The sequence below is a fragment of the Neopelma chrysocephalum genome, unplaced genomic scaffold (assembly GCF_003984885.1).
Source record: "Neopelma chrysocephalum unplaced genomic scaffold, ASM398488v2 Primary Assembly neopelma1_80b, whole genome shotgun sequence".
Lineage (NCBI taxonomy): Eukaryota > Metazoa > Chordata > Aves > Passeriformes > Pipridae > Neopelma > Neopelma chrysocephalum.
In genome coordinates this window covers 10,120,941-10,133,848 of record NW_020897742.1, presented here as the reverse complement: position 1 = coordinate 10,133,848, position 12,908 = coordinate 10,120,941, and the positions used below count along the sequence as shown (strand labels likewise).

The window sequence follows — 12,908 nt, the reverse complement described above, 5'->3', positions numbered from 1 at the left end:
TGAAACAAAGCCATTAAGACTTGATTCCACACTCTGATTTTTTTTTTCCTTTTACATTTAAGATGATCCACAAAACTAGCTTTACACAGTTTCCTGTAATCACAAGGCAAAAGGTGTTCTGTAAATGTACTTTGTTTCAAATGTAAGAAACATTAACCACCCACTTCCTGTACTGTTCCCTAAAAGGTTTACAAGTACTGCAGGACTAATCCCATTCTGCCAAAAGCCTGCGCTTCTTGCCAAAGAGGGACTCGGCTAATGTTAAATGACTGTACTCTTCACTTTAAATAATACTTGGAAGCTGAAACACAGCAAGGCTTTATAGATCTCTTTTGAAAATATCTGACAAAGTCACAAGGTAATTTATTACAGGAGGCCCCGCAGAAAATTCCCAGGGCCAACCTCTGCTCAGCTTCCACGGCTGCATGTGTGTAAAGAAAGGGCAGGGCTGGTGCCAAGAGCTTTCTGAGCCCAAGTAACATATAAGCAGATCAGTGGAACAAATCTGTTCCTCTTAGTAAGCCACGAAACAAAACAGAATGTCATGATCATCTGTAACTTTATTATAGGGAAATATGGCTGGAAAGGTAACTATTTCAGTAATATTAATGTGACCTAAATGTCAATCGTTGTCAATACTGAATTTTATTACCAATACAGTCCCATCCAAAACAGTGACCAGACACTACAGAGGAATGGCCAGGCACTTCAACTGACACATTCGTGACTGAATTAAAAAACTGAACGTTAAATAATGTTCAAAAGTCTCTGCAGGAATTTGAACCGAGTTAGTTTTCAGCAAGCCCACGGTCTGGGTCCCTGTTTGCTCGAACATCCCCACCGTGTCTCAGAACTGAGCAGAAAGTGCCACCTATACCCATGTCGATGCCCCTGCCGACTGAATACGGTCTTAAGCAGGATACTAAGGAAGCAGCGAAATCCTTCTAGGGACGAATAAGCTGGGACACAACGCCCGCAGGCTAAACCAGAACACCCACTTCTAGCAGCCCCCCAAAACCGGGGGCAGCGGTCAGAACCGACCCCCGGGTAGGAGCGGGGCCCGGGGCGGCGAGCCCAGCCCAGCCCAGCCCAGCCCAGCCCCACCGAGCCGCCCCGGTACCGAGGAGCCCTGGAGCAGCGCGGGGGCGCCCGGGCCCCTCGGGCAGAGCCACCGCCGCGGGTCCGGCCCCCTCCCCCGACCGCAGACAAAGAGCTGAGGCTCTGCCGCCACCCACCCCAGTGCCTCTCATCCCAGGTATCCATCCCCTCCTCCTCCTCCGCCCCCATCCCTGCCCGCGGGCCGCCGCGGCAGCCCCCGCCGGGTACTCACAGGATGGTGGTCTGTGGGGACACGGCGGGGACGCTCTCCAGCATCAGATGCATGCAGCGCACCGTGGTGCGGAAGCAGAGGCAGCGGCTGGGGCACCACACGCTCCCGCGCTGCGGCGGCGGCGGGGGCTGCGCGGCGACGGGGGGGAAGAGCCGCCCGCTGCTGAGCAGCAGCAGCAGGAGGCAGAAGTCGGGGGCAGCTGCCGCTTCGCGCCGGGCCATGCTGCGGGCAGGAGGGCGAGGAAGAGGAGAGGGGCTCCGGCAGGTCCCCGTCGCGCCCGCTCCGCTCCCCTGCCGAGGCTACCGCTCTGGTCGGCGGCGGGGCGATCCCGGCCCCCGGCGAGCGGGAGGAGGGGACAGCGCTGGGCCCGCCCCGGGCTGGGGCCGCCCCGCCGAGGGGGCTCCGCACCGCCCTGCGCACGCACCGCGGCCGGAGCTCCGGGATACGGGCGCTACTGCCGGGATGCAACTCCCCCGTCCTCGCCTCCGCCCCGGGGAAGGCACCTCCTGAGAGGGACGGCAGCTTGCACTTCGGGAGAGGAGAGAAGGAAGGCAAAACGAGGGGAAGTGAGGAGAATGGAGAAGGGGAAAGAAAGAGAAAGGAGGGGAAAGGAGAACAGAAAGCAAAGAGAAAAGATGTGGGAAAAAAGGATCAGGGAGAGAGAAACCCTTATGGGAAGAAGCGAAGTTCCATTTCTGCCCTGATCTGAAAGAACCACGTACACAACCCTTGGACTGTCCCCTGTGAGTGCTGCAACTTTGACTGCTGAACCAGGACAATCATTTGCCCTGAATTACATTGTTTTGGTGGTTTTGGGTGGGTGGCTACGTAGACAAGGAGGTGTAAGAGGACCACTGGAATGTCACGTAAAAGAATAATGGTTGCAGCCACAGCTCACGTGATCTAAACACTTTCTCAAACCGAACCCTATGTGAGAACAAAAAACTAGATTGCCATTGAGATTTCTAACATTGTCAGTCTCGTGATGTCAAGCCCTAAGTAGATTGATACCTTTTCTCCAACCCTCTCCACACTTTGACTATCCCAAGTGAGCATTGGCATGTCATTTCTTATAAATGATGGGTGTCAGCAACCCCAGTTCCACCCCAGAAATAAGCTGTGGCACTTCTGCAGAATTGCCTGAATCCGTTTTTCTTCAAGGAACAATGCAGAGGCCATTCTTGTCTAAAATTTAACTATAGTCATTCATGGAACAGATTGTCCACAGAGGTTGTGGACTGTCCCTCACAGGAGATATTCAAGAACCGTCTGGATGCAATCCTGTGCCATGTGCTCTAGGATGACCTTGATTGAGCAGGGAGGGCAGACCAGATGAACCACTCTGGTATCTTCCAACCTGCCTCCTCCTGTGATTCTGTGATTCTGAATCTCACTGTGCAGACTTGGGTTTAGCCATGAATCAGTGAATGACTTTTGGACACTTTTTATTTCTTTTTTTGACATCAAGTCAAACACTTCATGTGGAAAATCAGAACCTGAAAGTGTGCTACAAGTGCTGGAAATCAAGAATCAAAATATGCTGAGAGGAGTCATTATGTTTGACTATGTTTTTAATAAATCACTATGTCTCCTTCTCCAAAGCAAGATGTGGCTCTTTATAACTTCTAAAAGAAGTTAGCTAATGAAAATATAGAAGTGCTTTTTGTGTTCTTTAAAACATCCTTCAGCATCCCAGTGAGCTGGAGGCTGGCCCACTGGGAGCCTATGGGCTCAATCTGTGTCTGGAAATAGGGGAGACTTACTGACATGTCACCAGTATGATTACTGGTGACTCTTAGAAGATTCTTACCTTTTAGATATACTTCTAAATTGGATACATTTCTAAATACTGGTGCAGGACTTGACTTAGTCTGCTATTTCAACACACTAAGTTGCTCAGAATCTCATATACATACATATCAGCTGTTTTACAGTAGAGAATACCAGTCTGAAGTAGAAGAGAGTTTACAGAGTAAGCAGGTAAAAAGTTCATCACCTCAATGTCAATTTAGCAAGCAGATGCTACATGTATCACCTCCTCTGCATTTGTAATCAGTACTGGGATATATGCATGTCTTAATCTGAAAATTAAATTTGTTTCCTGGTCCAGGAAAACCTCAGGCACTTTTGACCTACAAAGTGCAAGTATTGGCACAAGTGAGTTTTTGTTGCGGAAATGCCACTCACATTAGAGCATCTTGGCGGCTGTAAATCTGTCATCCTGCAGTGCCTGTACTGAAAACAGCAGAACTTCTGAGGTTAGATAATTAAACACAGTAATATGGACAGATCACTAAATTGGGATATTCATAGCATTCATGAAAATATGATGACAGTTTACTTTGTGTCATTTTGGTGCATTATGATGATTTTTTTTTTAAGAAATAAAGTACATAGTTAAAATTGATTATGTTTTCTATAGGAAATGAAAATTGTTCTGGAAAGTTTTTAGCATTTGGGATCTTGTTAGACTATTGTTCTATGCATTAGAAGTATCTGTGCTAAATATAAGTAATTCTGAGAATGAGAATAAAAGTGCATAGACATTTTCACTCTAGTTAGGCAAGTTAGCCTTACTGGCTCTTGCCATTTACTTTGTTACATGCAACTTCACAGGCTTTTAGTTAATATGTTATTGATGCCTCATAAATTGTTTTAAGTTAGGCTTTTTTTCATGCCCTGTGGAATCCAGAAGTATGAGGTGTTAGGTTTATGGTTGGACTCAGTGATCTTAAAGATCTTTTCCAACCTAAACAATTCTATGATTGTATGATTTTAATATTCATTGCATACTATTTTAAATTGGTGACAGGGAAAGTTTCTGATAAATAAGACTTCCAAATGGTTTTGATATATCTTTCTATTCTTAGTCAGTTTTCATAGAAGAATTTTTGTAAAATGTGCAGGGTTATTTTTGTTGACCCTGCATATAAATATCCATGGGAAATTTGTCTTCTGTTTCCAATTTCTCTAGTTGAAGAGTTGACCTAACAAAAGCAAAACAAAAAAATACTCTGGAAATGAGACATCTTTCTTTCTGAATGCTAGTAGAACTGCTTACCTTATAGTTAGATATAGTGTAAATCTCCATTTGCTTTTAAAAGTTTCCTACCTACATCTCAAATTTTTGTCAAATACTGCCACTTGCTGGTTTTATTCCATACCAGTAATGTAGTTTTATAGCTTTTGCTTTGCTGAAGTACTAAAAAAAACTTTTTAAAAGATCAAATAGTTAATACTTTTATCTTTTGTTTTGCTAAAAATTCAGATATAAGCAATATATGCTCAAATCCTCTTCAATTTAGGTTATATGTCTACATCAAAATTCTATCTTTGGATATAAAATCGAGCATTCAGAACATTTCAATATATCTTCAGATACCTGACAATGGAAATGCTTTGCATGGACTTTGGCAGACACTGAATCATAACCTAGTTTATTATTTACAACCATTTTGGTCAACAATAACAGTAACATTTAAGAGAAACAGATTGTCAAAATAGCTAATGGAAAAGCACTGTAGAAACTTATAATTAAAGTGTTTTCATTATAATAGACCAGCACAGGGATGTAAAGATTAAATACATCCGATCTTTTTTTTTTTTTTTGAAAGGCAGAAACAAAACTCGGATTGGTTTTGAAAGCAAAAAAGATTGAGGATGTTGTCTCTACAGAAACCAGACTCACAAATCCTTCTTCCTCTCAGTTGAGAAAGTGATGTTGTTGATATCCTTAAAAGCTGCCATTCTTCTTTCTTGAATATAATATGAATTTCTGGGGGAAATTATTCCTTCACTGGTTGCATTATAAAAAAGGCTCCTTCCAAGTTTGAATAAAAGTGTACCTAGCACTGGAATGTGCTAGGTGTCTTTATTTGCCTGGTGATTTGCAGACATCTGAACATGCTTTGTTAATTTCTTTATAATAATAAATTTTTCCTGGGACTAGTAAAAAAAGAAAAGGTTGTCTTCCAAATTGTCTTTGAATCTTCACTTCAACCAGGCTACCTGGTGCTAGTGTATATGTCCAAGGAAAGATGCTTACTATATTTTAAATCAGCCAGTGTAACTTCCATCTGCCAGATATTTCTGTTCTTTCAGAAAATTCATTTTAATGTGTCTTCCCTTTCAAAGGGAGAGTTTGTTAGGCATAGCTGTAGGAAATGGACCTTGCTGACCCCTTATCTGATATTTAGGAAAATAAGCCATAAGCTTTTTTTTTACTAACTGTGAATATGGATCTATTAGACCTAATTGCTTTTTTTTTTTGATTCCACAAAACTCTCACAGGTAACACAGTGGGGGTAAAACACTTATCAAGCTGCACTGGCTATTGAAGTTAGGTTTGAAAAGTAGATAGCACAAGAGGATAACTTGTTTTTATCATTCTGACTTTTTAAATTATACGATAAGAAAAATACTGAATAAAATTAAAAAATAAGATTAAACCCTGCTTTGGCAAGCCTCTTAAAATGTAGGAAAGCATAGCCAGCCTAAGTACAATAGAAGAGTTTGCCTGTAATGATAAAGGAATATAAGAAAACTCCCCTGAAGAGACTTTCCTAAAGGAAAAGTCTCAAGAAACAAGTCAAAGAACCAATGAACTCCTGGTTTCCCACAGAGTAATTTTCTTTAATATCAGCATAACGGGAAATTGGGTGTTTTTAGTTTAATCCCTTGACTACACTGAGGAAATACCTCACCCAGAAGAGATTCCAGGCTGTGATTTGTACTACAGCTGTGCCTAGAGGCCTCAGACAGGATCAGAGCCACCAGCCATGTTTTACAGACATAAATAAAAAACAATGCCCTCTCTGAAGACAGGTGACTGCAGTGGGACTGTGCCCACTGCCCAGCTGGGTACTGTCAGGATCCTGGGCACCTTGAGCCCGGAGCCCTGGCTGTTGGGGTGCCAGGCCAGTCTGGGAAGAGCAAAGCTGGTCCGTGAGGAGAGGGAGCTGCTGTGGGGAAGGCCAGGGCCCCCGCGAGGGCAAGCAGACCTACTGTTAAGGACACTGCCATTTCCAGCCTAGCCTCAGCTCATCCGCATCCCTGCAGTCCTGCCTAGCCATCCCAGGGCTGTGTTGGACACTGGCTTCCCCCATGGGCCTGATCCCAAGCCCAGTCCACAGGTCAAAATCCTGACCCAACCTTGTCTCATGCCATCCTCAGGGAGGTGCCTGATGCCCAGGGCTAAGGTGGCTGTGGTGCCCCCTGGCTGCCCTGCTCCTGGCCGGGAGGTGGGACAGGCCCTGGCTGCCTGGCCTTGCCCTGCTGCTCTAGCCATGGGCATACCAAATCCTAGGAAGGATCCTACAGGCGCTGTTGAACAAATGCCATTGAACTCTCCAGAACATTGTAGACGTTTTCTGTTCCTAATTTTAAAAGAATGAACATCACTGGGAGAAATATAGTCAGCAGATCAAGGGGAGGTGCCTTCTTCCATAGCTGGGGCACATGAGGTCCTGCCTGGAAGGACACATCCCATTCTGGTCTCACCAGATCAAAGGGGATGAAAAAAGGCTAGAAGGAGGAGCACCAAGATGCCCAAGGGCCTTGAGTACATGACTTGTGAGCACAGACTGAGGGATCTGGGCTTGTTACATCTGGTGAGCTTGGGTTAAGGTTGTGATCCAACAGTAACCTGGGATTTTTTGAGGTGAAACTACAAAAACTGATAAAGCAAAGCAATTCTTTGCAGTGGCAGATGATATAATAGCCATGATACAGGTGCAGTGGTTGTAAACTGTGTTTTGAGAAATTTAGGTTGGATATTGTGGATATTTTTTACCAGGATGGCAGCGTGGCACTGCCATAGGTTACACCAAAATGCTGGGAATTGTCTTTCTGAGTGATTCTCAGGATTTGATTAGAGGGAGCCATGACTGCTGTGAGATAATGCTGGCAATAGTCCCTGTCTGAGCAGGAGGCTGGCCAAAAGGCCTTCAGACATCCCCTCAGGCCAACATCTCAGTGGTTTTGTCATAGTCTGACATGCCCTTTGGCAATGACACCTGCCCATTAACAACAGCAGCCAGCCTAGGTGACCACCTTAGGCAAGATGCTTCACAAGCCTAAAGGGTGAGTCATCAGCAACTTTACCAGTATGACACAATCTGAGACAGGAATGGTCTGCTCTAGCTGCCATGGCCTTAGCTTTCAGTGAAACGCAACAGTTTTGTGGAGCAAAATCAACTTACCATAGCTTGATTGGAGTGGCAGACCAAGGTCTTTGAAAGGGTCTTAACAAAGGTCTTTGAAAAACCAGAAGTAATGTGATACTTTAACAGGACATTCAGAAGAATATTTTTTTTTTCTGTATAGATGCATGTGTTTAAAAACAATAAACCAGAAAGATAAACCAGTTTCTCAGACTTTCAGGTCAAATACCAAAGTTCGAGGCAAGAGGGTGTGTTCAGCTATGTTGTCTGAGTCTATCAACAGACCTCCCTGCATTCATCCATGTTTTCCAGGCTGTTCAAAGTCTATAGGACTGTTCAACAAGGGTGGGCCAGCTCAGTCCTGTTCTCTCCCTCAGGGCACTTTTGATGTCCTCTAGTTGCTCCCTGGCTTTACTAATTTCTGTTTGATCTTCCTTCTTTAGTCACCTTTGATGTTCTGTTGTTTGTTACAGAGTCTCTGGTTAGAATTAAGTCATTTTAGACAGTAAGACATCACTGCAAAGGGGAATACAGACAAATAAGTACTAAAAAGAGAACAAAACAAAAATGTGTTCTTTGCTCCAGGAGGCCAGCTCTGAGTTACAATAGCAGTGAAATTAGGGGTCTTGATTTGTAGCTCAGGTTATTTTATCATGACCAAAATTTCATGTTTGCAGTCTATGCTCTTTTCCTATTGGCTCTTGAATTTTAGAATGACCTGTCAGAGAGCAAGACATCCATTCCAGATGCAAGGCTTAGATAAGAGTAAACAAAACAGAACCTGCTTAAGAAACAAATGGAGAAAAAACCCCACTACTAAAACCTGTAGCCATATAAGTACCTTTTGCATGCAGATTAATGTAACGTACAATTCTCTTCAGTTTCACAGACAGTAATTATATTCTCAATGATCCTTGCTGTACATGCTCCACTGCCCTCCACTCCTCAGTCCTATGCTCATCCACAAAATGGACATTTGGCTGGTTTAGTCTCCTTTCTTTCTTTTTCCATAGCCTTGAGAAAGCATAATTTATTTCCATCTAGTTGTGACTGAAAGTGATGATATCTTTAAAATATGGCTGGGTTACATGAATTAAGGCTCTATTATTTATCCTTATCATATAATTTGAAACTTAATTAGGTGGAAGAATTTTAGAAGATTAGCAAATTTTATATTTTTCCCTGCTGATTTTTCTGATTTTGTTTTTCTTTCACTGTCAGTTCTCATTCTGTTCTCCTCACTGTCTGATTTTTCTAGCAGAACAGCAACATCTGAAAAAAAACTCTCAGGGAGTAATGAGGGTAAAAGAGAAAGATTTTTTTTTAAATTAATTTTTTGTTTTATTGAAAAAGCAAATATTTGAAAAATCTAGTGCAATTAAGATGTCTCATTTTGTGGAGAAACAGACAAGAACAGACTTGTATTTATTAGGACAAGTACAAGAACAGACAAGTATCTATTAGGAAGCTGGCAGGTGACTGGCATTTTGGTACAAAATACTAGCCCTTAAAATTAAAAAAAAAAATTAACCTCAGTTTCATTTGTAACATCAACATGAAGAACATCTTTCTGGTTTTCAGTTTGTAACTTTTTCAGAGTCACCAGAATTAAAAGGACACAGTCATTAATTCTCCATTTTAAACCTTCTTTTTCACCCTTCTTAATGTTTTTCTGCCTTTTCTCACCAAGGCACAAAGTTTTTAGGTCTTAGATTAAAAAACTCAGAACATTAGAAGGTGATTGACTGATTCCGAATTCCATTTCTATTTTTGAGTCACACTGTTTATTTTAATTGACTGTTACAAATTTGTGGCACAGAAGCAGAAGGGTTACTCCTTTGTGTGAGCACTGGGGCCTGGAGCAGCCAGTGGTTAAGAGGCTCAGAGCAGAGAGCTGGAGTTACTTCTCAGAGAGGGTCCAAGGAACCTCCTAGGACCAAGTAAGCAAGGGCTAAGCAAGGGCTAAGCAAGGGCTAAATCAGCAACTAAGAAAGTTGTTGGTTAGCTTGGAAATAAGGACATGCTTACAAGGTACACATGAGAACACTTGTACAACCCTTTCTCTTCTAGCTGTTCTGAGCTTTGAGCTCTGCTCTGAGCTCTTGAGCTCTGCTTAAAAAATAAAGCTCCTACTTTTGTTCAAAACATTTTTCTGTATTTAAAATATTTTTGGGCTTCTTTGGGAGGTAGATCTGCTTCAAAGCCAGCTTAGAACCTTGCCACAGTCACATTTTGCAGTCATACTTGTTAAAGTCATAGTTTCTTTTGACTGCAGTGAGATTTGAAGGGAGTGCACTTGGAACATTTAGAACAGATCATTTAATAGAACAGTACTACAGTGTTATAGATAGCATATATATAAAATATATATGCTATATATTAATATACAGTATTATAGACAGCATATATATTTTACCTTCTTATTTTACCTTTTTTATTTTACTTTTTATCTATGTTTTATCTAAATTTATCATTTTTATTTTACCTTTAATCTATGGATTTGTTTGTAAGCAGCATTTAACTGTATATCAGATTCTTCAGGAAACAGTGGGTGAATTCAAATTGGAATTTGAAAAATCAAGGTTCATCCAGGATTTTCAAAGCAAAGCATATAAGAACAATTATTTTCCAAGGGGTTGAGCACCCCTGTTCAGACAGCTGCTGATCATGTGCAGACAAGATGCACCATGGGATGGTTTTCATGATCCCTATCTACAGATGAGATCACCTGCCATGCAGTGATAGGAGCCTTACCTGAATCAGCAAGTCCAATGAAAGATGCAACCTTTGCCATGAATATTGCTATCGCTTCTTGCTTATTTACCCACTTACCATGAAAGATTCTCTTTTTATGCCAGTCAGTTTAAAATGGCTTAAAATTATAGTCATGTAAGTTATGACTACAAAAACTTAGCAGTTAGCTGATAGTGCAGTATCTATTTCTAGATACACCACATTTTGCTCTTAATTTTAAATATTTTGCATCAGCTGTCCTTCAGTAAATGCAATTGCTTAAAAAGATCACTCTCTTCTCTTTCCTGGAATGAATTATTCTTCCAGACAGTGTATTCCAGACCCACCTCCTGGGATGGAAATTCAGCTTAAATAATCTTCAGAAATTGTCCTCAAATTTGTTCTGATAAACATAGATGGTGCAAATGAGAAAGAGTGCAATAAGTGGAAGAGAATTTCAGAAGCTTAATGTTTTTGATGGGGTTTTTTGTTTTGTTTTGTTTTTTGAGAAAGGAGTACACAACTAAACAGGTGAGAATAAGAGAAATTAGCACCTGACAGAAATAAATTTCTCCTGAATAGGCTTGAATTGGTTAAATTTGCTGCTGTTTCTGTTGCTATGCCATTTTCCTGGGTCGAGCAGCAAAATTAGATTTTCTTTTTGCAGTTTACTGAAACTATTAGTGAAATGTGAGCTAATAGATAAAGTTCTTTCTTGGTCCAACAGGCACACCATAGAAAGGTGTCCATCTTTTCTTAGGAAACATAAAGTTTAGGGGTATCAGCATTTTTAATCAGAGACTAACTCTAAAAATGTGTCTGGGTAACATAGACATGAGAGGTACATAGATAAATATGTCATGTGTAGTCAGAAGAGCTGAAATATCTATTTTAGCAATAAAGGTTAGATATTACTCACATTGGAGCAGAGACTTGACTTCTATCTAGGCCTGAACATGTTAGTGGGGGTGTTAGCATTGATCTGATTAAATATGAAAGTGGCCCACACATCTTGGGCATCCATCTGGGCAGAGTCTGAGGGCTCTGGGGCATGATTGTGGATTTTGTGAAGCAACACGTTCCACAATTTAAGACTATATGCACATGTACACACATGTCTTTTGTGTTAATGTTACAAAAAAAAAATCTTCAGTTTCATGCATGTAGAGAACAAATCTCTTTATGAACAATGTCTCAGGCAAGGACAATGTGGTCCATACAGAAAAAGATTTCAATGTGTGAAAATCTGTTTTCATTTTGTTAACGTCTCCTCAATGTGTAAATCCAGTAATGACGTGCACACTTCCGTTCTCTCATTATAAAAGCCATGGTCAGTGAAGAATGGAAAAAAAGCAATTCCATATGTTAGGAGGGTCACTGAATAGCTCATTCTTTATAAATGGTATTACTTCCTAGCAGCATACTGCTCAGATTCTATTGAATTTCACACATTTACTTATATTAATTGAAGTAACAAATCCATATAAAAATAACCACAGCCAGCTCATGATCACCACAAAAATGAAAAAAACCCATGCAGCTACTTGTATTGTTCCCATTGTAAATAATTGCTGCATATAGATTGACTCATTTTCATGACAAATTACCACAAAAAGGACCTAAACTAAAAGCGTTCTCTAAAGTGTAATTTGAAGCAGATAGTGCTGCTGTCACTCCAGTGATGTGTCTGCTGCAGTTGCTGGTCTTCCCAAAGCTCCTGCAGGTATCGCTGCCCCTGGGACTACTCAGTGCCTGCAGCCTCAGAGCTACTGGTGGACAAGCAGGACAAGTATCAGCAGAGAAGCCAGAAGCAAGGGACATCTTCATGTGAGGCTACAAGATCTAACAAAGAAGATAACCTAGGCCAAGGTTTTGTTTTTCAGGGAGATACTCACTCTTTAAGTGTCAAATAGGAAGTCAAACAGCACAGCTGGTTGCTACTCAGACGTGCTCAATGCCAGTGTGTGCAGCACAATTGGTGTGCAGTAGAAGACAGCATATTGGCTTTTTTCAGTGAAGCAGTTTGACTTTTCAGTGTTAAAAATTTCTTATTTTCAGATTACAAAAGCAGGACACATCTAAAGCTAATTTAAGATTAAAGCTTTTCGATTGTCTATGTCCTATGTATTTTGCTTTTTACTGTTTACTGGTTCTGCACTTTTTATTCTTCTGTTTTGATCCTTTCCACAGAAAGTTTGACTGATCATGCTTTTTGAAGGCATTTGCAAGAGGAGTGATTTTCAATGTACAGTCAGTGAACCCTGGAGAATCCAAAATTATTCCTAATTGTCCATGAGAGTTAGTTAAGAAAATCAAGTCTACTGTCAGCAGGGTTAAATGTTCTGTTTAGAGATCAATGCCTCCATTGAAAAAAGTATCTGTAATGAAAACACTTCCTCTAGACTTAGATCTGGTTTTCTCCACAAAAAATGTTGAATGAACAATTGATTGCACATGCTCCATTCCACATCATCCCTTCCTTTATGATGGAAGTAAAACACTATATATATATAGTAGTGACAAGATAAACCTCAAAGTTATTTGTACATACAGTTTCTGCCATTGTTTTTCTCTCTTTGGTATTACTGAGGCACATAATTCCAATACTGATTTTACATAACAAAACCAGATATTACCTAAGACAGGAAGATTGATCAGCACAGAAATGATATATTGTACATGAA

The 12,908-nt window shown here is 41.2% G+C and overlaps 1 protein-coding gene across 3 annotated transcripts in view; it reads right to left on the bottom strand.

Annotated features, from left to right (window-relative positions):
- Window positions 1–1,557, bottom strand: part of PXDN (peroxidasin) — a 93,880-nt gene extending 92,323 nt beyond the window's left edge. For all 3 annotated transcript variants that reach the window (XM_027690244.1, XM_027690245.1, XM_027690246.1), the window contains exon 1: window positions 1,331–1,557. In XM_027690244.1, coding sequence (XP_027546045.1) covers window positions 1,331–1,551 — 221 coding nt within the window. In that variant the 5' untranslated portion in view covers window positions 1,552–1,557. The remainder of the gene's footprint in view (window positions 1–1,330) is intronic.
- Window positions 1,558–12,908: the final 11,351 nt, after the last annotated feature.